This window comes from Branchiostoma floridae, chromosome 1 (genome assembly GCF_000003815.2).
Source record: "Branchiostoma floridae strain S238N-H82 chromosome 1, Bfl_VNyyK, whole genome shotgun sequence".
In the NCBI taxonomy this organism is placed as follows: domain Eukaryota; kingdom Metazoa; phylum Chordata; class Leptocardii; order Amphioxiformes; family Branchiostomatidae; genus Branchiostoma; species Branchiostoma floridae.
Window position 1 is genome coordinate 4,658,989 of NC_049979.1, and position 24,362 is coordinate 4,683,350.

Below are 24,362 nucleotides of genomic sequence, written 5' to 3' on the forward strand. Positions count from 1 at the left end.
AACAGGGTCTAGATCAGTTCTTACATCATCACAGATGTGGATCTGTCTGTGTAGTATCAGCTTGAAAAGAGTAGCAGCTTTATAACAGCAGGCGTTGTTTGGATGTTGACAATTCAAGGGGTTAGTTGATGTCCTTCCAGGTAACGACCATCTGATGAAGGATGTTAACGATTTGCCCCTTGCAAACAACCATTTCCGGCAGGTCATGTCACACCTCCGTCACACCCCACACGTCACGCACGTCTCATATCCGGGTTGGAGGGAACAGAGAGTCACACGCAACGTTACGTACAAACGTTGTAACGACAGCACAGCACGTCTACGTTTTATCTCACAACTCTCCTCTACAGGCGCAGGTTCAGATCTGATTGTACCGTTCGATAAACAGGTTAGTAAAGCCACTTATAAGCAAGTACAAGAAAGACACCGACTGTTTGTAGAGATAGGAAAAGTGCTAGCCCATGACGAAGCTGCCATGAGACCATATGCGACCCCGCGTGATCGGGCACATTGCCCCCAGGGTCAGGCACAACGTAGTCAGACTGAACGTAGTCTTACTGGTGTACAGATATGAGTGTTTACGGCCACTGCGATATAGGCGAAACTTAAGAACATAGCAAAAGTATGCGGCTTCAGCGTTACGTTACACATTTGTTGTTGCATCATGTTTTGTCCCTGATCGATATATCCAGCAACTCAATGAGTAACTTATGTTCATTATGTTCGGTTTCCATCACAGTTGACTTTGACTTGAGACAGTGATTTTCAGCTGCTACATTCTCTTCAGGGTGAACTTTACAGATATTGTAACCTCCTTGATTAAAAATAAACTCAGCTTCATTTGCCATTGACCAAGACTCAATAATGAAAAAGAGTCTAGCTGGTCTATAGGAGCCAATAAGTAGTAGTTGTGCATGTAGATTTGTCAAAAGTCAATAACAAATCAAGGTAAATCAAGGCTCCTTGCGTGAATTAAATCAAAACTAGAATCCACAACCCCATACCTTCACCAAATGATCCTAACCTGCTGTATTAATTGTTTTTTCATTAATTATGTAAATAAGGTTCTCATTTGCATAAATCATATAACTTGATCATCTCCTCCACCAAACAACAGACATATGCTACCCAAACAAACGCTTCCCAAAACATAACCTTTGCGAAGGTATTAAATGAGGCAAAGAAAATTACTTTTAGCAACCTGTACTTCCTTCTCAACTATGGCTTTTAGTTTTACCATCAAGTTGCATGTTAAGTGCATTCGTCTGCTTCCTCCACCGAATGATGTAACTACTCTAAGGCCAAAGCCGTTGAACAGTTCTCTTGTGCATGTAACATAAGGTTATATAGAAACTGTCGCATTTTTCATAACCTATGGCATGGAGACAGAAACTATGAACAAAGAGGTGTCAGTATCTACCATGGCCTGTGGGAGCCTTGATGAGAGATATGTGTTTTCAGAACTCTACACTCATGCAGTATAACAGCATGGTAGCTTGTTTTGCATTTGTGTTGATTGTGCTATCTTTCTCCATGACATTGGTAAGTAGTAAGTGGAAGCAAATCCTTTGTGTAGCAGTGACCCAGCCTCACTGTTAAAACTGTTATATGTGAGACCTCAATTCTAAACTAAAGTCATATGACTCTTGAGCCCTGACTTTGTGACCACATGATAAAGTCCAGTTTTTGTTATGTTACATAAATACCCACTTGTGATCAGTTGGAGAAAGCTGGCCATGTTTTAATACATCTATTCAGTAGGCTTTGTTTGTAGAATCCCATGAATGTAAATGTTGATCACATGATTGCCATGCCTGTCATGGTGTCAGATTTATTAGGTAAACCCACTGGTTTCAAACCTTTGTTCACTGCAAAGGACTGATTGCACGTCACAGCATGTATTCATCTTTGGTGTGCTTTAGTTTTTGTCTCTATGGCCCCGTTCATACTACAAATCATATTTTGAGCCGCAACCACAGAAGCAGGATTTATCATTTTATGTGGCTCACGCAAATTGCGAATGGGGCCATAGTCTGTACAAAAATGTGGCTTCAAACCGGCTTACTCCTTATATTGACCTGGTTATGGGTCACATGGTCATATCAAAATTTAGGTATTTTCTGCGCCTTTGCTGGAATATTGTGTGGATCCTATGGATAAGATCATATATGCCTGTGGCATGCTGCTTACCCGATTCCGATTTGAAGGCTTAGTATAAACAGGGCCTATGTAAACATACACTGCATGATGTGTACCAAAATATTACTATGTATGTTAGCCTGCTATCCAGCTGTATTATAGCTCCAGAGTCTCTTCTGTCCTCTCTGCTGAAGAAGAGCCAGAAGAGACTTGGGAGCTATAATTAGGCTGGATACCAGGCTATAATTTTATAAATATGTTTCTCTCACATCAATATACTACATGCTTCTGTAATAATTTGCAAGTGTTGTAGACAGGAACTGAGTGAAAGTGAAACTTGGAAGGGTGCCTAGTTCTTTTGGGGTACAATTGTTGGCATGACGTGGCAATGACTTTGCAGTAATACCGAAACTGAAATGAAGAGAATAAAACTGAAACTCCCACTTAGTCAGATCAAGTTTTTAACCTCCTTGGTCAGATCATCTGACCAAGGAGGTTAAAAACTTGATCTGATCAGATCCCAACGTATCAGGCATCTAAACTGTTACTTGTTTTCACACAGAACAGCACACAGCACAGTGAGGATGTCGGAGAACCCAAAGACAGAGTCATGCCCAGTGGCAGATGACAACGGAAGGAAGTGGATTCCTCCCAACCTGCCCAGCCGCTGCACCTGGCACCTGGGAGTGTCTGCAGACAAGTCTCCACATGTTCACCTGCCCCCAAGGTAAGGACTGGAATACTGTAAATGCATTTAAGGTTGCGGGGATTTAATTTGCAGTAGCGTGAAAAAGGACTTTTCGCGGTGGTTTTAAGTTCGCGGTAACACCAGGCACTGTAGTCGTTTACTGCCATGGAAAAATGTTCGCGATGTTTTTAAGTTTGCGGTGAAGTGGCCACCATGAAAACCGAGAACATTTTAAACCACTCCAAAAGTTTCTGCATTTACAGTATTGATCTCAGAGCACAGTTTCAGATGTGTCTGCAGTTTTGTATCACCATTTCAGGGAAATTCCTCGCAAAGCTTGAGATGTGGATATAATGTAGGCTGGGACAGTATCCTAGTCTAGTCTGGCTGCTTGAAAATAAATACAGCTGCATGAATATTAGGAATAGGATATTGGTAATACGTATTCCCATTTTTTTTTTTTTTTTGTATAAAAGTTGGCAAGGGTGATCATGAGAGAATTTTCATTATGTCTTTAAGTCATTTTCTTGATCCTTCAGTAATTACTTTGAATCTAAAGGTAATGATAATCATATCCGTTCATATTGTTTAGCTGGTGCTAACTAATAAATGACACATGTTGTTTGAATTGAAGGAAACGTCCAGAGAAGGTTGTCCCCAACATCCTCAACATGATCGGCAACACCCCACTGGTCAAGATCAACAACATCTCTAAGACTTTTGGTGTCAAGTGTGAGCTCTGTAAGTCTTTAAAATCTCATGTCCACCTCCTCTGTCCCGTTCTAAGAATAGTTAGCAGCAGTGTTCTAGCCAGCCTGAATTTTTTTTCCATGCCCTGGATTATGAGTGGAAATCCTGTTGAAGGTTTGGCAATCCTTGTGGGGGTCCGGGGGCTTGCTCCATGGGAAAATTTTGAAATGCTATTTCCTGTTTTTTGAGTGGCAAATTTTGCTGGCAGACTCTGCTCGATTCAATTAAAATCTTTTCATGCTGATTTTTGTCCAGCACAGAGGATGGAATGGGCAAAATTTTTGTCCTTCCCCAGCAGCAAAATTCTGTCAAAGGGGAGAGGGACGGATGCTGGCTAGAACCCTGATTAACAGTCTACCATCATTAAGCGCTAGTCACACACTCGACAAACTTAAGCCATATTTGTTAATTGAACTTGAAAGAAGGTTGCTGAATTTTCTGTGACGTGGGTACCGTACAGACTGCAGGTGACACTGTTGTGTTGTGTTGTAGATGGGAAGTGTGAGTTCTTCAATGCTGACACCTGTTGTGTTGTGTTGTAGATGCGAAGTGTGAGTTCTTCAATGCTGACACCTGTTGTGTTGTGTTGTAGATGCGAAGTGTGAGTTCTTCAATGCCGACACTGTTGTGTTGTGTTGTAGATGCGAAGTGTGAGCTCTTCAATGCTGACACCTGTTGTGTTGTGTTGTAGATGCGAAGTGTGAGTTCTTCAATGCTGACACCTGTTGTGTTGTGTTGTAGATGCGAAGTGTGAGTTCTTCAATGCTGACACCTGTTGTGTTGTGTTGTAGATGCGAAGTGTGAGTTCTTCAATGCGGGAGGCAGTGTGAAGGACAGGATTGCCCTGCGTGAGTTCTTCAATGCCGACACTGTTGTGTTGTGTTGTAGATGCGAAGTGTGAGTTCTTCAATGCGGACACCTGTTATCAAGTTTGATAGACTTTATGTTATAATTTTAAGATAAAGCGCTTACCAACAAGCATACAGTACATTCAAAAATGTTTGCTAGACCTTTACCTGAGGTCCTCCTTATACCTACATGTATACTAGCAGCTAGTTTCTTTCTACCTGTAGTTTTGTCAGCCGCCGTGCCCTGTGCCTCTTTCCGGGCGATGAAAGCACTTAATCTTTTGAGTTTCTCCAGCTAGGTCCTGTACTAGGTGTTTTTTTGTCTTTTACTTCTGCCACCTTATGGTACCAAAGTCATATAGCAAGTTTTCTATTCTGCAGCAGATGTGAATTTGTCAAAGGTATATGTAATGCAACCTGTGTTTTGTTTTAACTTTTAAGATGCTGATCTTTTGCCATGCTCTGTGTCTACAAGTGTTGTACGAATCTTTCCAATATGAAAACTGGCATTCCTCATATGCCCTAAATCCGCCTAAATCTACTATGAGTCATACTATAGTATGAGTTCCGCAAGATGGACAAACATGAACATGACCAAAGTCCAGCAGACGGAAAAGCTCAAGTGCAGCTACACACCCCTTTTCTATATTTGTGGTGTACCGTTTACATGTCAGGGTTCTAGCCAGGATTTTATTTTAGCGTAGGGGGAATGGCATGGTAGCGGGTCATTCTGAAAATGTAAAGTTAAAAGTTGGCACTCTGTTAACATCACATGTAATTTGAAGGATTCTTTTATCAGTTTATTGTTTATTGTTCATTGACTCCTTTAGTTGTTAACATATCATTTTGAGTGGCATATCATCATTTTTAATTGTTCAGACATTGATTAGACATTGTTGAACAAGCAAATGATAGCAAAGCATCACTACACTAGTTAAAAATAAGCGTAGTGACCATTATTTTAGCGTAGTGGTCACAAATTTTAGCGTAGTGGCCCACTACGCTAAAATGCACTAGCTAGAACCCTGCATGTATTGTCTTTACTGTATTCCTGCAGGTATTGGCCTGGCCCTGGCTGCCGCAGTGAAAGGGTACCGATGCATCATCGTCATGCCAGAGAAGATGAGTATGGAGAAAGTGAACATCCTGCGCGCCCTGGGAGCAGAGATTGTGCGCACCCCGACAAGTGCCTCGTTTGATGCACCCGAGTCTCACATAGGAGTGGCACAGCGTCTGAACCAGGAGATTCCTAACTCACATATCCTGGACCAGGTAGGACACTGTAGGGCACTAGGAAATACGTAGACTAATGCAGAGTTGTAGCCAGCCTGAAATCATTTTCCGTCCCCTCGATTTTGAATCCTATCAAGCACCCAAGGCACAAGAGGTTGCACAACGTTTCTAGGGGTGTCCAGACATGTTCCCCGGAAAATTTTGAAATCTAGACCCTCTGAAACCCTTTTTGAGGTGTAAATTTTGCTGGTAGACTAAGCTGTTCAACGCCATCTGGTTTGGTGAAAATACACAAGGGAGACAGTTTTATTATATCTTTACATATCAATTTTTGTCCATAATAGAGGACGGAATGGGCAAATTTTTTTCTGTCCCCAGCTGCAAAATTCTGTCAAAGGATGTAACGACAGTTGCTGCTGGCTACAACCCTGGACTAATGTATAAAATGTTATGTCTCACATCAATATTCTACAGGCTTCTGTGATAATTTGCGAGTGGGGTAGACAGAAACTGAGTGAAAGTGAAACTTGGAAAGGTGCCTAGTTCTTTTGGGGAACAATTGTTGGCATGACGTGGTAATGACTTTGCAGTAATACCGAAACTGAAATGATGGGAATGAAACTGAAACTCCCACTTAGTCAGAACAAGTTTTAACCTCCTTGGTCTACATGGCGCTGGAGGCCATGCAATAATCAAACATAGAGAATTAAAGCATTTTATCTAGCACAAAATATTTGTGCGAAAAAGATACGGTTGAAAGTAAAAGTTGAATGATATTTGGGCCTGAAGGCAATACACCTTTAATGCTTGATTTAGCCAACAGCAATGGACTCACTGGTTGATGTATTGTTGGCTACCTGTACTAAGATTGTGCAACCTTTCAACTTTCCAGTATCGGAACCCCAGTAACCCCATTGCTCACTATGATGGGACAGCGGAGGAGATCATAGCACAGTGTGATGGTGGGTACTAGTGTTTTTTTTTACTTTGTGCTTTTTGTTCTGGAGGCTTCTGCAGTCATGAGTTTACTGACATTATTGAAGACTATTGTGTTCTTCATATTGTATTGCGTGATATTTCTGTACTACTCATACAGTGTCTGCATGGGGGGGTCCCGACAACGATTTACGTTGAATTCAGAAGAACCCCTACATATTACGCTAAATGAAGGAAGGCAATTACTCTAAATTTGGTGGCCTCGCTACAAATTATGTAAATAAGATGGTTTTCCCTACCAGTTACGGGAAATAAAAATAGGATGCCTAAACCTTACGGAAAAGAGCATGCATAGTCTTACGATACTGACGATTGCCTACTCTTATTAATATTGTATGAAAACGACACACATGTATCAAGGGAACTTAATTTTTTTAATGACCTTTTTGTGTGTAATGACCTTTTTGTATGCACTCTAGTAGAAACTGTACCAGATGTAACTCCTTAAATTCATAGATATGACAATGCCCAAGCAAATGACTTACAAATAATAGGCCAGAAGATTGTTGATGTTGACATTAATGACTTGTATTTTCTCCAGGCCCTGTGGACATGGTTGTAGCTGGAGCAGGAACAGGAGGAACCATCAGTGGACTGGCCAGGAAGCTGAAGGAAAAATACCCCAACATTAAGGTAGTACAGTGCATATCTGTAATTACCATATGATGTTCAAAATACCAGTGTCTCGATTCACTTCAGTTTACTATATTTCTTGGATCACTGAGGTCAAAATCTTTTGAAATATATGAAATATGAAATACAAAATGTATTTCTTTCAGGGCTAAAATCAGAAACACATTTTTTTCTCAGGACTTACGTATTATCATCAGACCCAACCTATCTAGATATAATCAACACTAATAAAAGTTTTCATCGATCAGTGACTTATCAAAGGTCATCGAAAATTTGGAGGTATGTTTGCTTACCTTTGATAAGTCACTGATCGATGAAAACTTTTATTAACTGTGACCATACGTGACTAATGAATCTCTTCAACGATAATCAACACTAGTATTTGTGTAGTCTCTTTGTACGATGTTACATGTACATGTATATCCCCTATCTTGTTTCTACCATGTACTTGCAATTTGCCTACGGGCACAAACTTGCGAATAAACTTTCATCTCATCATCACGTACATGTGACTAGACTAAGTAGACTGAGATGTACATTATGTTTGTTTGTTTGAACCTTTGTTTATTCATGAAAGCTCAAATCGGCCTGCAGGCCGCTTTTAATTGAGGTCATGAGGGAAGAGGCAAGGGTCAGACAACGTATATAACAGAGATACAGTTTAAAGTCCTAATGAGTCTTATAGACCTACATACACAATTTTAAATACATGTTACAAAAAAACAAATAATAGCGAGAGACATGTTGTGCAGGTTGTTGCTGTTGATCCCGAAGGCTCGGATCTAGCCGAACCCGAAGAGCTGAACAAGACAGACACAAACTTCTACGAGGTGGAAGGAATCGGGTACGACTTTGTCCCCACCGTGCTGGACAGACAAGTGGTGGACAAGTGGTACAAGTCAACCGACAGGGAAACATTCCTCATGGCCCGCAAGCTGATCCGGGAGGAAGGTCTCCTGTGTGGTAAGATCCCTACAGTTCCTACATCTACTGTACATTCCACTATCCCCAGATAACCCCATCAGAGGCAAAGTCGGGTGGTGGTGGGAGGAGTTGAGGTCCCGGGCTAAGGTGGGCAAGCCTCCAGCCTGGCACAGAACGACCCAACTGTGGGGGCTGTAACGACCGTGCCAGGCAGGTGTAGTTTCGGGGGGAAAAGGAGTATTTGTATGTGTCTGTTCGTGCTAATATGGGCTGTAGTTTGAGTTGGTGACTCCCTGGGCTGGTTTGAGAAAACTAATGGTGTCAATATTAATATGGTTATCAGTATGGTTCAGTTCCAGCTGAATGTAGTATGATCACCATGCACAACTCTTGTCTATGCTAAGTACATTCATAAAAGAAGGAAGTAAAACAATTGAAATTTTGTAAAATCATTTAGGGGTAAGGATCATGTGTGTAATTTTTCTTATGTGTTGGCCTCATAATCATTCCCTAAAGTTTCTTAAGATGAATAAAGTCGAGACCGGTCAAATTCCGTCTCTGAGCTGTCATTTTACCAAAGCTACGAATGACATTCCCTAACTGTTGTGATATTTTCAGGTGGCAGTTCCGGCAGTGCGATGGCAGCTGCTGTACAGTGCGCCAAGGACCTGAAGGAAGGACAGCGCTGTGTGGTCATCCTGCCCGACTCCATCCGTAACTACATGTAGGTTTACTGTAAATACAGAAATGTTTGCGGTGGTTTTATGTGCGTGGTTTTTCGCGATGGTCACTTCAACGCGAATTTAAAACCACCACGAACATTTTCCCATTATAGTTTTTTTACTACGATCTATGGCGCTACCGCGAACTTCAAACCATCGTGAACACTACATTTCCCTGCTACCGCGAAAATAAATCCCTGCGAACTTAAATGCAGCCGACCGTTGATGATGATGACAGTAATTCCCTAGTAGGATCTGGAGTAGAGCTGTGTACCTGAATAAATGTTAGGTACAGGTACACGGGTTTAGGTACAGGTCTGGACCCGAACATGTACCTAACAAGTTTAATTAATCATCTGTAAGTTGTCTGTAGCCAACTGACTTTTATAATAATAAACTGTCGTCTTTGAATGAAGAATTATATATTAGAGCCGCAAGATGAAGTTTCCCAAATTTTCAACTGCAATGATTATCACAATTGCGTCTTAAAAAGTGGTGTCCACTAGTGCTTTAGTTAGCTTAGGCACAGGTACACAGATGTTTAGGTCCGGACCTGTACCTTAACAATTTTACAGGAACGGTACAGGTACGGGTATTCAGGTATACAGCCCTAATCTGGAGTTTTGGTAATGTCTATATACAACAATTGTTCTACGTGCCCAAGTAAGCTTCTTTCGTTTTGTCATCCATTCATTCTCTGATGTGTGTGTTGAACCATTCAGGTCCAAGCACTTGAGCGATGACTGGATGTCGGAGAGGAACCTGCTAGAGAAGACATCAGAGGGGGCAGAAATGAATAAGCCATGGTGAGTCCATACACCTGGAGGCAATACACCTTTCTCTTGCGGCGGCACCTTTTTTTAATTCATTTACCTCCATGTCAGATGGAAAGTGGACTAGTTGGCTTCCAGGCATATTTTGCGTTAAAAAAAAACAAACTTTTCTGTGTCCACCACGGCCAGAAAACTCCTGAAAGATGATGTGTTCAATAATTCTTTTGTACAGGGTTGACAGTGTACAATTTTGTGTGGTGTGTCATCTACAGTTGCAAAAATGCGTTGTAGATGGTGGGTAGTGTATACTGTCTTGCATAGAAACTAAACATTAAATAAAAAGGTACAATCAGTACGGCAAAGAAAATCCACTTTAGAGCAATACACAGTGCATAACCTGGTGCAGGTTGCGTGCAGGTATACATCAGAAATACCTGAAATACCTGCACAGCCCAACTTTTACCAGCACTAACCTGCTTATACAGGCTTGGAGCCCTTGTAGTTTATGATTTGACTGATGTTGTTGTGCCATAGGTGGTGGGACATGAAGGTCCATGACCTCCAGCTCCATGCCCCCATCACAGTACTGCCTACCGTGACCTGTGCTGAGGCCATCGACCTCATGAAGAAAGAGGGCATTGACCAGATGCCTGTGGTGGGTGAGGCAGGGTAAGTGCCAGGAGCTCAACTGTGAGTCTGCTACCAGTTGAGCTACGGGAGCCTAAGATGTAGCGTCACTAGGGTTTGGGTACCGGTACAGAAAATTCAGGTCTGGTTCAGGTGCAGAGTTTGGACCTGAACCTGATTCAGTATGTGAGAATTTGTGAATGGGCGATACTCAAAACAATGGTCCATTTCACAACAAAGAAATCTGTTTTGTGGAGTATTTGACTCCCACTGGCGTACTGGTACCCACCCCTAATCGTCACCACTTTTGTAAAATGCCTTCACCTTTGAGTTGTAGGGAGATTTTGGGTATGGTGCAGGTGCAGGAGTGTACACGGTGCAACAAGTCATGGCTTACTCTTCTTGTAGAAACTGTGATCAAGAGGATGATCACTTCCACATTTTTAGCTTATCCACAAAAATACAACTAGGAGGTACAAGGTACTGAGTTGTACTCTCCAAGCAGAGGTTTTGATGCAAAATGTACCATCACCATTTTTGTAAAATGCCTTCCTTCACCTTTGTGTTGTAGGGAGATTTTGGGTATGGTGACCCTGGGGAACATGATGTCCCAGCTAGTGGCAGGACGAGTCAACAGCCAGACTCCAGTCTCCCATATGCTGTACAAGCAGCCACAGCAGGTGCAGGTGTGTACTATTATTATTATTTTTTTAATCATTGGGTGGGCTGACTACTCTCTCTTGGCAGCCAGGGGCTCAATTACGAGGAGCTTACAATAGGTACAAAGGGTCTGGAGCGAGCTGCCATTTGGCGCCACTCACGTGACCTCAATATGACAGTAATTGCCCCAGGTGCGGCCAAGGGACTGTACACTGTGCAACAGTCATGGCTTACTCTTCTTGTAGAAACTGTGGTTCATTTGGGGACAAAAAGGATTTTAAGGCCTACAGCAACTTCTGCACAACTTCAAGAGGATGATCACTTGCACTTTATATGTTTACCCAGAAAAATACAATGTCATTTAGACCTGTTTTTCACGTAATCCTGGTCGAACACTTAAACAGTGACAGTAGCAGGAGTGCACAAAACAACTATGAATTGTACATGAAGAAGTCAGTGTCATTATAACATTTGTACATGTATAATCAAAGGTGGTGATTAGTTGGTAGCTAGTACAGTTCTTAACTGTTCATCACTGGTAGTTGAATTTGTAGTAGGTACGTATACGTTTCTGTGTAGGGGAGAGCTGCTGTATTGTATTGTAACCACAGACACATATTTTTCTTGCTCTGTTGCAGATAACCCTGGATGACACCCTCGGCTGTCTGTCTCGTATCCTGGACACACAGCACTTTGCCCTGGTCATCCACGAACAGAGACAATGTGAGTTTCGTTTTTTTTCTTGCTGAGGTCACACCAATTTTATTTGTTGCTTCTCGGATTTGCCCTTCCATTTTTTTATTTTCAAAATAAAAATTAAGTCCTGAGAAAAAATAATCCAAGTTTGGCTATCACAAGCCCATAAATATCGCCATTCAGAGCCACATACAGGGCCCCACTGTAAAGCAGTGACTTACTTACACTGAGTTGGGTCACCCTGGCTAAAGAAAACAGACTGAATAAAAAAAATACACATATTTTGAGTCTAAAATCAATGCCTTTTATTCAGAACATTAGTAACAAATCAAAGGAAGGGATTCATTGTATAAAACATGAAATTAAATTCCTCAGACTGTTTGTCTCAGCCAGATGATCTTCCCCCAGACCTTTCGAAAAAAAATTTTGTTTCAACCTGTCGGTCCAGTTTTTTTATTTAACATTTTCACCTTCATGAAATGTTTTGGGCCCAAATTTTAAAGGATCATGTTGCAATGTTGGGGTAATGCGCCCCAAGCCAAGTGTTAACAAGGTTTGGAATTTTGTTTGTGTGTTTCCTTATCAGTAGATGGGGGAAGTGAGCTTCAGTCCAAGAAGATGATCTTTGGCCTGGTGACTGCCATCGACCTCCTGAACTTCATCACGCACCACCCCAAGAGCACCAACGGCAAGAACGGACAGTGAACCCGGCCGACATACATACATAGTACATCCGGTTTACACCTGCACACAATACATAGTACAGTTTTTCCAGTATGATCTGTCATGCATGGCAGACACTAAAGTAGTCCCTGACAGTCCAGTGTCTCTTTCTACCATCGTCTTTTAAGTTATGTATGGTCGGCCAACTCTGGGCCTTCCCTCTGGTTACCAGTCAGCACCCAGGTGTAGAATTGAGGTATATTGGGTGCCTGAAGTGGTTTCTGTGTAATTTCTCCAATGGTTTGGCTAGTTTCAAAGCAATAATGTCCCACTATGAATACATGCACATGGAAGATGCAAAGAACAAGAGTGGAATTAGATAATGATAAGAGGTCTATATCCCCCATATGTTTCAATAAGGTTTGGAGCTTCAGGATTGTCAATTTTGTTGTGGTTGTATTTTAGCTGAAAATTATTTTCATATACATTGTACTTCTTAACTGGCTAATTAGTTGTAAGATGTCTGCCAAGCTGCTGAGGTATGGAATATGCAAGGATATAAAGAACATCACTTTTAGGTATATACAACAACAACAACCAACATCATTTGCACTATTACAGGTCAATAAAGTTTGAAAATATGCTATGTCAATCTTGACTGGGCTTAGAACAACTTTATGTTGCCATAAATGGTATGGAAAATAACAGGTTCTTGTTGAGACTAGTTTCTGACAGACAAAGCCATCTTTGCTTCATAATATGGATAACAGTAATGGTATGAACTAGTTTGCTGTTGCAGACCTAGAGGTTTCTTAAATTTTAGGATTTGTCTGTATGGAGGATTTAAGTTGTCCCGATTGTATGTAATATAAAAAGAAGACGGGTAGAGTTTCTGTATTATTTTGAACTATTTACTATCATCAAATTACTATTTTAACTTTGTGTCATGTTTCAACAAACTTGAAATTTCCTTCGACAGTTGAATTAATGTCTGAAAGTAGAGTAGACTTGGTCCAGGTAATCCACCTGTGATGTTGGTATAGATTTATCTTTTTTTCTGTCATTCACAATATTTATAGCACAGTTGACTTGTGACTACTTAAGTTATGGTAATTGTATTTTGTTTAGTGACTTACATGCTTGGTTTTGTGTGACAATGCAATAAAATAAAGTGAGGAAGGAAGATGATCAAACATTGGTTAGAGCCCGAAATGAAAATCAGTTGGGCCTGGCTATTTCTAGAATTTGTGGGCGACTGGCTATTTTTCGAATTTCTGCTGTATGCAAATATACAAACAGGGAGATAGCTCAAGACCATTATGGAGTTTGTGTATTTGAAGGTTTGAAAACACAATTACAGGTCAAGTGGCCTACTCCCAGGCATACGTTGTAGGTGATCACTACTTAATCTCTGAGGTCAAGAGGAGTCAATGTACAATGAGAGAGCTGTTAGCAATCTACTGCACGAGAGGAATTCTTCATGTACCCTGGTGGGATGACATTAAATAAAGATGATAAGAATGTCTCATCTAATGTTTCTCTTAGCCTCCGTTGCAGTCTTCGAATGGGGTTGGGTTTTTTTTGGGGGGGGGGGGGGCGTTGGTTTGCGATTCTCTATGTTGGCTATGTTATCTTGTGACGGGAAAGGGAGTTTGCGTGAAAGCGTCTCGCCACCCCCGATCGAAGACTTTTGAAGTTGCTATGCAACAATTCTACAAATCAGTCATATCCAGCTTGTTTTGTACAAGCTATGAGGCTGATTTTCTGAATAAACTAACTAATGGAGACTATGTTTCTCTTACATTTATCTGTTGCTCCTGGAGGCTTAATAGTAATGCGGCACCGATATTGTGAAGTCTCACATGGCAATCGGGCATATTTTAATATAAATCAACAAGAAAATTAAAAAAAGAAAATGCCCCAGTGGTCAAGACCAGTCCTACATGTCACACTTTATTTCCAAACAACAAACATCTAGATACAGTCTTTAAAAATAGTCAAAAGGCCGCTTTGGTCTGAAAAAAGACTCGCACAAGTCTAGAAAGTGAATTTAATATGACTATCCATGTTCAGAGTAACACTGTGCTATAGATACACGTTTGTGAACACATTTAAATGTATTATCTGAGTGATACTACTGCTACTACTATACAACAGGAAATTTTATTCTTCATTCAAAAACAATGATACAATCATTGAATAAAAGTGTGCAAGTAACCATGGTAACAAACAATAACAAAAATAGACTACTCCAAATATACATACAACAAGCTATTATAGTTCAAAACATGTCCCCTGACTTCAGTGCTACACTATTTCTGTCTGAATGAAAGAAGTGGTAAACAGAGTCCTGCACAAGAAAGGAATCAAGTTCATGGTAACCATAATGTAACTTAGTATTTCTTTACAATAAACATTGGCACTGAAAAACTTAGCTCCACTCCCATCATAAAATGCAACAAATAAAGTGCTCACTAAAAAGAGTACTAAATGGCAAGCATCGAAATACAGATAAAAGCGGATACATCTGCAACTCAACAGTACCAGTGATATTTGCTGGCTTACAGGCAAGACGGGCATCGATGTACCAGCACCAACAAACCTCACAGGACTTGTCATCAACAGGAGATTCACAAGGAAGGAACCACAGCACAAGATACATCTACAAGTTCTGACCTGGCCAGTCAGAAGATTTGCACCAGTGGCCAGCAGATAGGATTCTAGGCATACTAATTTGCTTATTTTCTTGTCGTCTGAAAATGTGTAACAATATGGTTTGAAGTGAGCATATAGATGTGTGTGTCTCTTTCCTCCCAGCATGGGTGCATCACACAGTAGCCAAGCTTGTGTTTGGGTTTAGTGTTAAAGAATTACAGGTATCACTTTGCTTTTAAAATGGACTGTTTTGCAACAAAAGTTAATTTAAAGAAATTAAGTACAGGCTTGCAACAGGAAACAAAGTAAAGGTCATGAGGAATACAAAAGCAGAGTAGAAACATTTTGGATAGCTTGTGTTCATAAACAGGATGGACCTCAGTAAATGCACCCACACTCGGTGGAAACAGCTATGCACCAAGCCACCGTACTATCATGCTACCAACACTTCATCCTTGTCATGTATCCAGGACAAAGCTACGGGCTATATCTGTGGCAGAAGAACCCCATCAAACTACAGGAGAACAACAATAAATTGTAGAGGTGACCCTGATGCAGGAACACAAGAAACAATGTACATCTTTTTTCCCCCACGCCTCTACAACATCCATCCTATTACTTTGCACGAGCTGGAGCTTCTTTGCATACTGATGTCATATTTCATCAAGAAGCTACTCTCCATCGCTAAAGCTGCATTGCACAGTTTAATCCTATTGCAACAGCTGGCAAGATCTACTGCAATTTGCACAATAACCTGTTGGACTATTAGTACAGAGAAGTGTTTTACCGATCGATAATTCCCTCCAGTGTTCCAGTTGATGGTGGAGATATATCTTCATTAAGGGAGCTTGCATGACCCTAATTGGAAAGTACCTCCTGTTGTACACATCAAGGTCCAATTACAGTTGACATGTAGGTATACACGTGTCAATCAAGAGTGACAGACAAGCAATCCATGGGTTCAGTGCAGGCTTGTCTTTACAGTTGCAGTGGTTAAGTATCATTAGGTTGTAATGACTATGATTGGAACATTTTTTTTTTCAATTCGTGCCTGTCTACTGGAAATATAACAATACTCTTGGATACCTTGTTTCACAAAACATCTCTAGCTAAAACTAGTAAAAGGTAGAACTGAGAAGTAGACTGTAGCCCCAACTACTTTATCCTTGGGGTCTGATCCTTACTTCTATGGAAATGATATTGACTGCCTTCACAATGTTTGAATGTTTGAAAAATTTGCCGATTTTTACAAAAATTGTGCAATTCCAGATTGTTTTTGTTTGATTTTTAAAACAACATAAAGCTATAGTGTGTCCTGTGTGACATCTGATTTCACTGATAACTTTGCCACATTGATATCAGGACAAATGAAGAAATAATATTCTTTTAAACTGTTCCCAACATAGAATTTCTGATCTTTGCTCTGTCAGACACATACATAGTCCATTCCAACTATCCCTAAGAAAAGTAGAATTCTGTCAGTACTGTATGGACTTGGCAGCAGTTTGTTTCTTTCAAAGCAACATTAACATGGGCAACACTGTGCCACCTAACATGCTATACAATCATGTGTTTTTCACCTGGAATGCAACATCGACTCTACTGTATGAAGTAGTCATAATCTTGTAGTGGGATGTGAGTGTAGTGCAGAGTGACCTTCTTGAATATGAGGTGGGAATGAATTAGGCTAGAGCCTCTTTATCGTCTCCTGTGCTTTCTTGCAGCTTGACCTCCTCAGGATTCACTTCTTTTGTCCTAAAGTAGAGGACAAAAAAAAAAAAAAGGTTATTGCACAATAAGAACATTACTGTTGATAATAGTGTGGGAAAGTTGCATTTCATTTCATGTTCAAAGCTATCACAGGAAAGTAGGCACAGATTGCATCTGTTTTGACTAAAACCCCAGTTTAAGGGGTTATCGAGGCTAGAAAATCAGTCATGCTGGACATACATTGACAGAAAAGGGTAGACAAAAGCGTCCTGAAAAACAAAAAGCAATCAGACATACTGTGGGAGAACAGAAATACATGAAGGTACAGAAAACCTGAGAACTGAAACAGAACAGAGTGTAAGAAAAGAAGGGGGGGGGGGGGACGATGCAGGTCTTCAATGATGCAGCCATCAAAAGAAGAATGAATCCTGTGTGGGGGGTGATGAAATAAATGTTTGCAAACTTTAAAAAAAGAAGAAGACACAGACAGGTTTCTGAAGAACAATGAAGACAGTTTGAAGACAAACTGGACATACTGTAGGAGAACAAAAATACATGAAGGTACAGAAAACCTAAGAATTGAAACAGAACAGAGTGTAAGAAAAGAAAAGGAGGGGGTGGGGAGACGATGCAGGTCTTCAATGATGCCATCAAAAGAAAGATGAATCCCTAGGGTGATGAAATAAATGTCTGCAAACTTGAAAAAAAGACACAGACAAGTTCCTGAAGAACAATGAGACAGAAGACAGTTTGGAGACAAGCTGGACATACTCTTGTTCAGGAGCAGGAGAGGGTTCAGGTTCGGGAGCAGAAGGAGCTTCAGAGTTCTCGGGGGCGGCAGGCTGTGCAACGACAGAGCTCTCTGTGACAGGGTCCGAGGGGTGGCCAGGGTTCTCCCCTCCCCCCAGGGCATTCTCATCGGCTCCGGGGTTATCATTTTCCTCCTCCCCTCCTGGATTCTGTGTGCCCCCCTCGGGGTCACCCAAATCCTGTGCGGGGTTATCTCCAGTGGGAGGGGGTGCCTCTGCCTCTGTGAGAGGCTGGTCTTCCTTGTCCTTCCTATATACAAACAGATGCACCAGACCAGTGCAGAAACAGGTTGAGCAAAGATCACAGCAATCAGACTGTAAAAGTATAAGATGCGGTAGGATCAAATCAAGCAGTCGGCAGTTCCTTCAGCATGCAAGGTCAAGGTATAAAAGAGGAACAGCATCCCGTCGGACATTGTAATTGTGTTCTGAGAGAAACAGAAAAGTCAAGTACAGACAAAGGTGCTTCAGGTTTACGTGCCAAGGAGAAACTAGGACAGCTTCCATGAAATCGTTGCTGAGCATACGACAGGAACACATTTATGTACAATTCTTTGTCACACAGACATGCAAGAGTCCTTGTCATGAAAAAAATACTTGTTGCATAAACTATGACACCATGTCCATGCACTGTTAACAAGCCAAGATGTGATATAAATAAAGAACAACATTAATATGAACATGGGTTAGCTAGGAACTGCTTTTCATTTTGGATGACAGTATGAATAGTATTAGTAGTGGTATTCATAACTATCAAATGTAATACAGGCATGCAGTCATCATTGGCAAGATGATTAATCAGATGGAAAACCCAAACTGTTTTAAGAGTTAGCGTCGAGTATTAACAGGAAAGTTAAAAAGTCACAACCTTGACCCGCAGCTAGAAAACTTGTTTCAGACCAACCATTACACATCTATATCATTTCAAAATTGGAGAACAAGAACAAAGTTGAAAAACATCAGCCATCTACAGCAGTTTTTGCAGAATAGTTTTTCATCGTAAGGAAAGAAATGTAGAAACTGTTAGGTCAGGTATAATCATATCAGGGTTGGACAAGTTTAGTAAATTTCACCTGTCCTATCGGGCAAGTACATAAAAAAATCTACATTTAACCTAACCAACTTTTCACGAAATTTAAATGACACTTTTTTTATGGATTTTCACTTCCAGCAATGGAAGTCATTTATTATTGGCTCTATTTTCTGTGTTGACCAATTCTTGGTACCATGACTGAAAAGTACTTCAAAATCTCAGTCATGGAAAAATCTTACTTGCCCGATTGGATAAGTGGAGTAGGACATGCACTTGCCCGATCGGCACTTTCACTTGCCCTGGACAATCGGGCTAGTGGACTTGTCCAACCCTGCATATATTCATATTGGGTGGCTCATAGCAGAGGTCCACACTCCTCAAGAACATACAGGATTGGAGAGGACAGCTTGGAAGAAAAGGTGTGATTTTACTACACGTACAAGCTTGTCTGGCTGGGCGGCTTGTCCATCAGGGGTTTGTCTGCACCATCCTTCTCTATCTTCAGTGACTCAATAACCTCATCATCCTGCAATTCCTCTTTCCTGGAAAGAACCAAGACAACTGTAGCTGACAAACCTATCTATTCATATTGCGCATATTTGACTAGTCTAGTGACTAGTCAATATGCTACAAGACCATACAGACATGTATAGAGGTATGATGAAGGAAATAAGAAGTTGGTTACTTGAGTGCAATGCAATGCCTGTGGACAATAACAAGTGAATAGCCTTTTCTTCAGATGACCTCTGATCACCGACCTTGTGCACAAAATTGTTTTTGTGATATAATGCCAATATGATTGGAACTGTATATTTCAGATAGATTGCAGACCAATTTTAGATTAATTTGTCAGATTTGTTGTTAGTTCTTGATTATGCCAGTGTTGGGGTAGCGTTATGATTTACCATTCTTGTGTATTTGTCCCTGCTTGTAGACTCCATTATCAGCAATGCTGCCTGTGAGTCTCTGTCATGTATTTGTCATATTTCCGAGTGTAAAATATAACAAGTGAGATCAGATGATGATGATGATGAGATCAGAAGGAAGCCGTGTAGAGCGAACACTCACTTGTACGTGGCCGTGCCCTCCTCCGCGTCTGCAGCCTTGCCTCCCGGCGGGGCCTTCCCGCACAGGTTGACGCACACGAACATGGTCAGGCCGCACTGGTTGGTGAAGTAGCACGCCACATCAATGACGATCAGCAAGATGATGAGCACGACGATCACCACGGCAACGATCCCACCGGTGCCCAGTCCTCCATCACTGGCTCGCCTGCTGATGATACCTGGAGAGGAGGCAGGAACGAGTCAAAATAAAGGCACAAACAAACAGGACACATTCCAACAGCAGTTATAGCAGGACACATTCCAACAGCAGTTATAGCAGGACACATTCCAACAGCAGTTATAGCAGGACACATTCCAACTGCAGTTATAGCAGGACACATTCCAACAGCAGTTATAGCAGGACACATTCCAACAGCAGTTATAGCAGGACACATTCCAACAGCAGTTATAGCAGGACACATTCCAACAGCAGTTATAGCAGGACACATTCCAACTGCAGTTATAGCAGGACACATTCCAACAGCAGTTATAGCAGGACACATTCCAACAGCAGTTATAGCAGGACACATTCCAACAGCAGTTATAGCAGGACACATTCCAACAGCAGTTATAGCAGGACACATTCCAACAGCAGTTATAGCAGGACACATTCCAACAGCAGTTATAGCAGGACACATTCCAACAGCAGTTATAGCAGGACACATTCCAACAGCAGTTATAGCAGGACACATTCCAACAGCAGTTATAGCAGGACACATTCCAACAGCAGTTATAGCAGGACACATTCCAACAGCAGTTATAGCAGGACACATTCCAACAGCAGTTATAGCAGGACACATTCCAACAGCAGTTATAGCAGGACACATTCCAACAGCAGTTATAGCAGGACACATTCCAACTGCAGTTATAGCAGGACACATTCCAACTGCAGTTATAGCAGGACACATTCCAACTGCAGTTATAGACTAGCGGAGAAGCAGGTGAGAAGGAAGGGACAGCAGGGTTGAAATACTAGGTGCATGTGCACACAAAATTGGTTCTGGGCACCAAACGTTTTTATGACCAGTGCACTCAAATATCTTTGGTTTACGAATGTGAAGACATCAAAGTATACTTAGTCTAGTATACACCAAATTCTTGGCATGGAAAAGTTGGAAAGATAATAAAATGTCTGTCAGTGTAATTGCATAAGAATTTGGTGTTGGAATTCGGGTTCATCGAAATTTTCTTGTGCACCCATTTTTTTTTAGGTTGGGTGAACCAGTGCACTTCTCACTCACTCACTCACTATCACAAAAATACATTTCGAGCCCTGGGACTGTGCACAGCACTCATGCCTGCTGCTGTCAAGTGGGAAAGACTTGTTTGGATTTTTGAACATTGGTTCTCAGCCTTGTCACTTGTTAGTTCATGCAGTTCATGCAAGTCAGAATTTAAGCTATTGTCATCAATGCACATCAAGGAAGTAATGGATCGTGAGTACAAATCTATCACTGCTAATTCATTTGTAATAATTTTTACTAGCAAAAGGAGCACCATGCAGCTGAAAAGCATTTACATAAGTGTCAGATCAGTTGCTTGAAAAGTTGGATTTGGCAATGTGTAGACTGTACAATTTTTTAAAAGAGATTTATCAATCGACTGTAAAATTTAGCTTTTTATTTTACAAGCTTGCAGAATAAGTCCCCCTTACCTGGCTTATCTGTTGCCTTGGCTGGAAAAAAGAGAAAACAGAAAAACAAAAATGAAGACAGGAAAAAACCTTAACCCAAGAAATGGTGCTAAACAAATCATAACCAACTATGAAAGTGCAAATCCCATACTATGCAGCACAAAGTAAGACACCTTATTTAAATGTTGAATCTTTTGAAATGTCCATTAGAACATGTTGAGATGGTAACTGATCATTACCATGTCTCTTCACTGTGCAGGTCTCGAAGAATTTCAGTTTTTGGAGGTATGGGAGTAGTTTTGAATGGCAGCTTTCCAGTAAAATGTAGTTTCAAGAACAAAAAGTTACTTTGAGTCTGACCATGGATTTTGATGGTAATTAATTTTGGTGATCAACTTGGCCATAATGGACAGTCAAAATTATACCTTCCTCAGCTGGGAAATGTGTCTGACACAAGACAATGTCTTATTCCCCAATTTTCTTATTCCTGAAAAAGCCTTATCTGCAAAAATATGAAGTTTATGTCCTTCACTATTCATAAGACTACATGGCAGAGTGTCCTTCTTTGTTTCTAGCCTCCCAAAAACAGGGAAACAAACATAACATAAATGAAAGCAATGAACATAAAACATCAGCAAAATCAGAAATCAACCTCAAACACTTCCAGCCAAGCAAACTGCAGATCATATACTTGCAAGTTACTAGATGACAGGCAAACTATTGCGGGGGAAAATCCTACTGCAATTACTGTAAAATAGCACTAACTATGGTAAGGTAATGTCCATACCCATCATTTTGGAAAAGCGATAGAATACCAAAAAGCGAAAAATTTCTTCCTACAAAGCCTGAACATATGGACAAGGCAGGTACTAAGGTGCAACAAGAAATTTTTAAATGTAACAAAGTCAATCAAACAAGACTGCATTTTGTTCTACCCCAAGGAAAGGCCAATTTGGATATGGAAATATTTATACCTCATCACTTCTATATCTTAAGTAATAAAACTGTTGTCGAGTTTCCTTACGTTCTCCGGTCCTGAACTGAATGGTGGCCTTGGCGCTCTCTCCCTTATTGTTGGAGGCAGTAAGCTGGACCTCGTAAGTCGTTAAGGGAGACAGGCCAGTGATGATGTAAGACTGCTTGCCAGTTTCAGTCACCGTCACAGTCTCAAAGTCACCATCCGAGTCCAGCTGGATAATAATACATACATTGTATTAATAAACTTTTGAGTTCGTATACACCTTTTAAGAACGTCAGATATAGTGATAGCATAGCTCTATATGTATTGTTTATCCAACTATAATACTATATGTAATAGTACTTAGTCTTTAATATCCCATGTAACACAACGGAATTGCTGCATTTAGCCCACGTGGGCAGGAACATGCAAATAAAGAGCATTCTTCAGTGAAAATTGCTTTTTTCCTTAATTCTTTCTGAACTAAAATTAAGCATATCATAAATAGAATTATAGAAACTTCAATAACACTGGGTAACACATTCATCATCTAATTGCTCCACAGAAATAGCGCACCAATAAAAACTGCAAGGGGCCATCAGCGTATGATTCACAAGTCAGAAGAGGACCAATTGACAATTAGTCCTAGCGTAATTGCTGGCTGTGGTCGATAAAGGCACTTCCTAATGAATGCCTCAGCACTCCAGAAGGCCTAGGAAAAAATGATGTGTTTCCTGTTTCAGTCCTGAAAAAATTAGGGTCGGAAGGTAGGGATTATGCTTTTGTCATTTGTTTTTGGCTAGCCAAGGCTCTTTAGTGATACACATTAAAATACAGTTGTTAAAGTAATCTGAAATGAATGAGGACACTTGTCTTTCAATGTCAAACTTTAATTTTGTGCACTATCCCTTCATTAGATATGACAAGCAGTGTTTTTACTTCAATATAGTAGGATGAATAAAAATTCTAACTGGAAGCTATGCTTCAACTGCCCACGCGAAAAAAAAGTCTAGGGTCAGCAGGTTTTTCAAGGGTAGGTAGGGAAACAGGAAACATAACATATCTTTTCCCAGGCATAATGCAGCCAGCTTACCGGCCTGTACTTGATGGTGTACTGGGTAAGGGCTGAGCCTCCAGTGTTGGGAGCCTGCCATTTCAGGGTGTACTGAGTGGAGTCCTCCGCGGAGTCATTGATGATAGCAGGCTTGTACGGTACACCTGGGGACACATGGCGCGTTCCGCGGTTAATAAGACCAGAGGTTCATCATCCATCCCACAATAGGCCACACAAAGTAAGACACCTTATTTCACTGTTGAATCTTTTGAAATGTCCATTAGAACATGTTGAGATGGGAACTGATCAATACCAAGTCCCTTCAAATTTTTAATTGCACAGATTTTCAGATTTTGGTAGCGTTTGGCATTAGTTTTGAACCACAGTTTTCCAGTACAATGTAGTTTAAAAATACAACAGTTAATAAAGTTACTTTGACCATGGATTTTGATGGTTCTTAATTTCGGTGATCAACTTGGCCATAATGGACAGTCAAAAATATACCTTCCTCAGCATAAATTGGGAATGTGCGGCCAAGACAATGTCTTACTCCTGAAAAAGCCTTATCTGCAAACACGGCCTTGAGACAGTCAGCCAATCACTAACAAGCTGTCGAGCCAGCCAACGATGCCGCTGACCCCACCTTAGACTGGGACAAGACAAGTCTGTTTGATTTGGGTTCTTGGCTTTCAAAGGCCAACGGTGGGCGTATATTTGGGGTTGGAGCTGGTAGAAATTTGAACTTGTTTCTTGCGACTAAACCCAAAACATGTTTCTTGGCATGCTAACAAATGGCCAATGTAAGCACTTCAGGATTGACATATTCCACTTAAAGAACTCAGTTTAGGATGAAACAAGAGGAGAGGACCACTGTAAGCCATCCCAGTCCACATGGGGTCTCCTTGTGAAAATATAGCACATACTTTGCTTGGTCTATGGGAAGCTGCATCACACTGGATCATCACAGGAGCCATCCATTTATTATATACAAGCTATTGCAGCCAGATTACTAAATGTATGCATAAGAGCAAGATTTGAAGCATCAATTCATG

General features: G+C 40.9%; 2 protein-coding genes across 7 annotated transcripts in view; one reads left to right on the forward strand and one right to left on the reverse strand.

The window, feature by feature from the left end:
* The first annotated feature begins 205 nt into the window (after positions 1-205).
* Positions 206-13,877, forward strand: LOC118422621 (cystathionine beta-synthase-like). Of its 2 annotated transcripts, XM_035830282.1 has the most exons (14): positions 206-388; positions 2,702-2,866; positions 3,462-3,568; positions 4,369-4,451; positions 5,443-5,697; positions 6,551-6,620; positions 7,196-7,287; positions 8,040-8,250; positions 8,830-8,935; positions 9,656-9,739; positions 10,241-10,375; positions 10,905-11,019; positions 11,632-11,716; positions 12,276-13,877. In XM_035830282.1, exons 2-14 carry the CDS (start codon positions 2,724-2,726, stop codon positions 12,392-12,394), a joined length of 1,605 nt encoding a protein of 534 aa, XP_035686175.1. In that variant the 5' UTR covers positions 206-388; positions 2,702-2,723; the 3' UTR covers positions 12,395-13,877. The 2 variants fall into 2 exon arrangements, with proteins under 2 accessions (XP_035686175.1, XP_035686166.1); XM_035830273.1 differs by lacking the exons at positions 206-388; positions 2,702-2,866; positions 3,462-3,568; positions 4,369-4,451 and having other exon boundaries at positions 5,463-5,697; positions 12,279-13,877.
* Positions 13,878-14,291: 414 nt separating this feature from the next.
* The window catches only part of LOC118422449 (neural cell adhesion molecule 1-like), a 37,819-nt gene continuing 27,748 nt past the window's right edge, over positions 14,292-24,362 (reverse strand). For 2 of the 5 annotated variants that reach the window (XM_035830046.1, XM_035830039.1), the window contains 7 exons: positions 23,350-23,474; positions 22,323-22,488; positions 21,320-21,340; positions 19,628-19,844; positions 19,000-19,101; positions 17,489-17,776; positions 14,292-16,762 (listed from right to left, as the gene is read on the reverse strand). In XM_035830046.1, coding sequence (XP_035685939.1) covers positions 16,690-16,762; positions 17,489-17,776; positions 19,000-19,101; positions 19,628-19,844; positions 21,320-21,340; positions 22,323-22,488; positions 23,350-23,474 — 992 coding nt within the window. In that variant the 3' untranslated portion in view covers positions 14,292-16,689. The remainder of the gene's footprint in view (positions 16,763-17,488; positions 17,777-18,999; positions 19,102-19,627; positions 19,845-21,319; positions 21,341-22,322; positions 22,489-23,349; positions 23,475-24,362) is intronic. The other 3 variants (XM_035830055.1, XM_035830062.1, XM_035830072.1) reach the window with 3 other exon arrangements.

Bases quoted from the DNA above. Each gene is read 5' to 3' on its own strand.
- LOC118422621 (XM_035830282.1), top strand. From the start codon at position 2,724: ATGTCGGAGAACCCAAAGACAGAGTCATGCCCAGTGGCAGATGACAAC. The intron at 2,867-3,461 runs GTAAGGACTGGA...TTTGAATTGAAG, and splicing joins CATGTTCACCTGCCCCCAAG to GAAACGTCCAGAGAAGGTTG. The intron at 11,020-11,631 runs GTGTGTACTATT...GCTCTGTTGCAG, and splicing joins AGCAGCCACAGCAGGTGCAG to ATAACCCTGGATGACACCCT.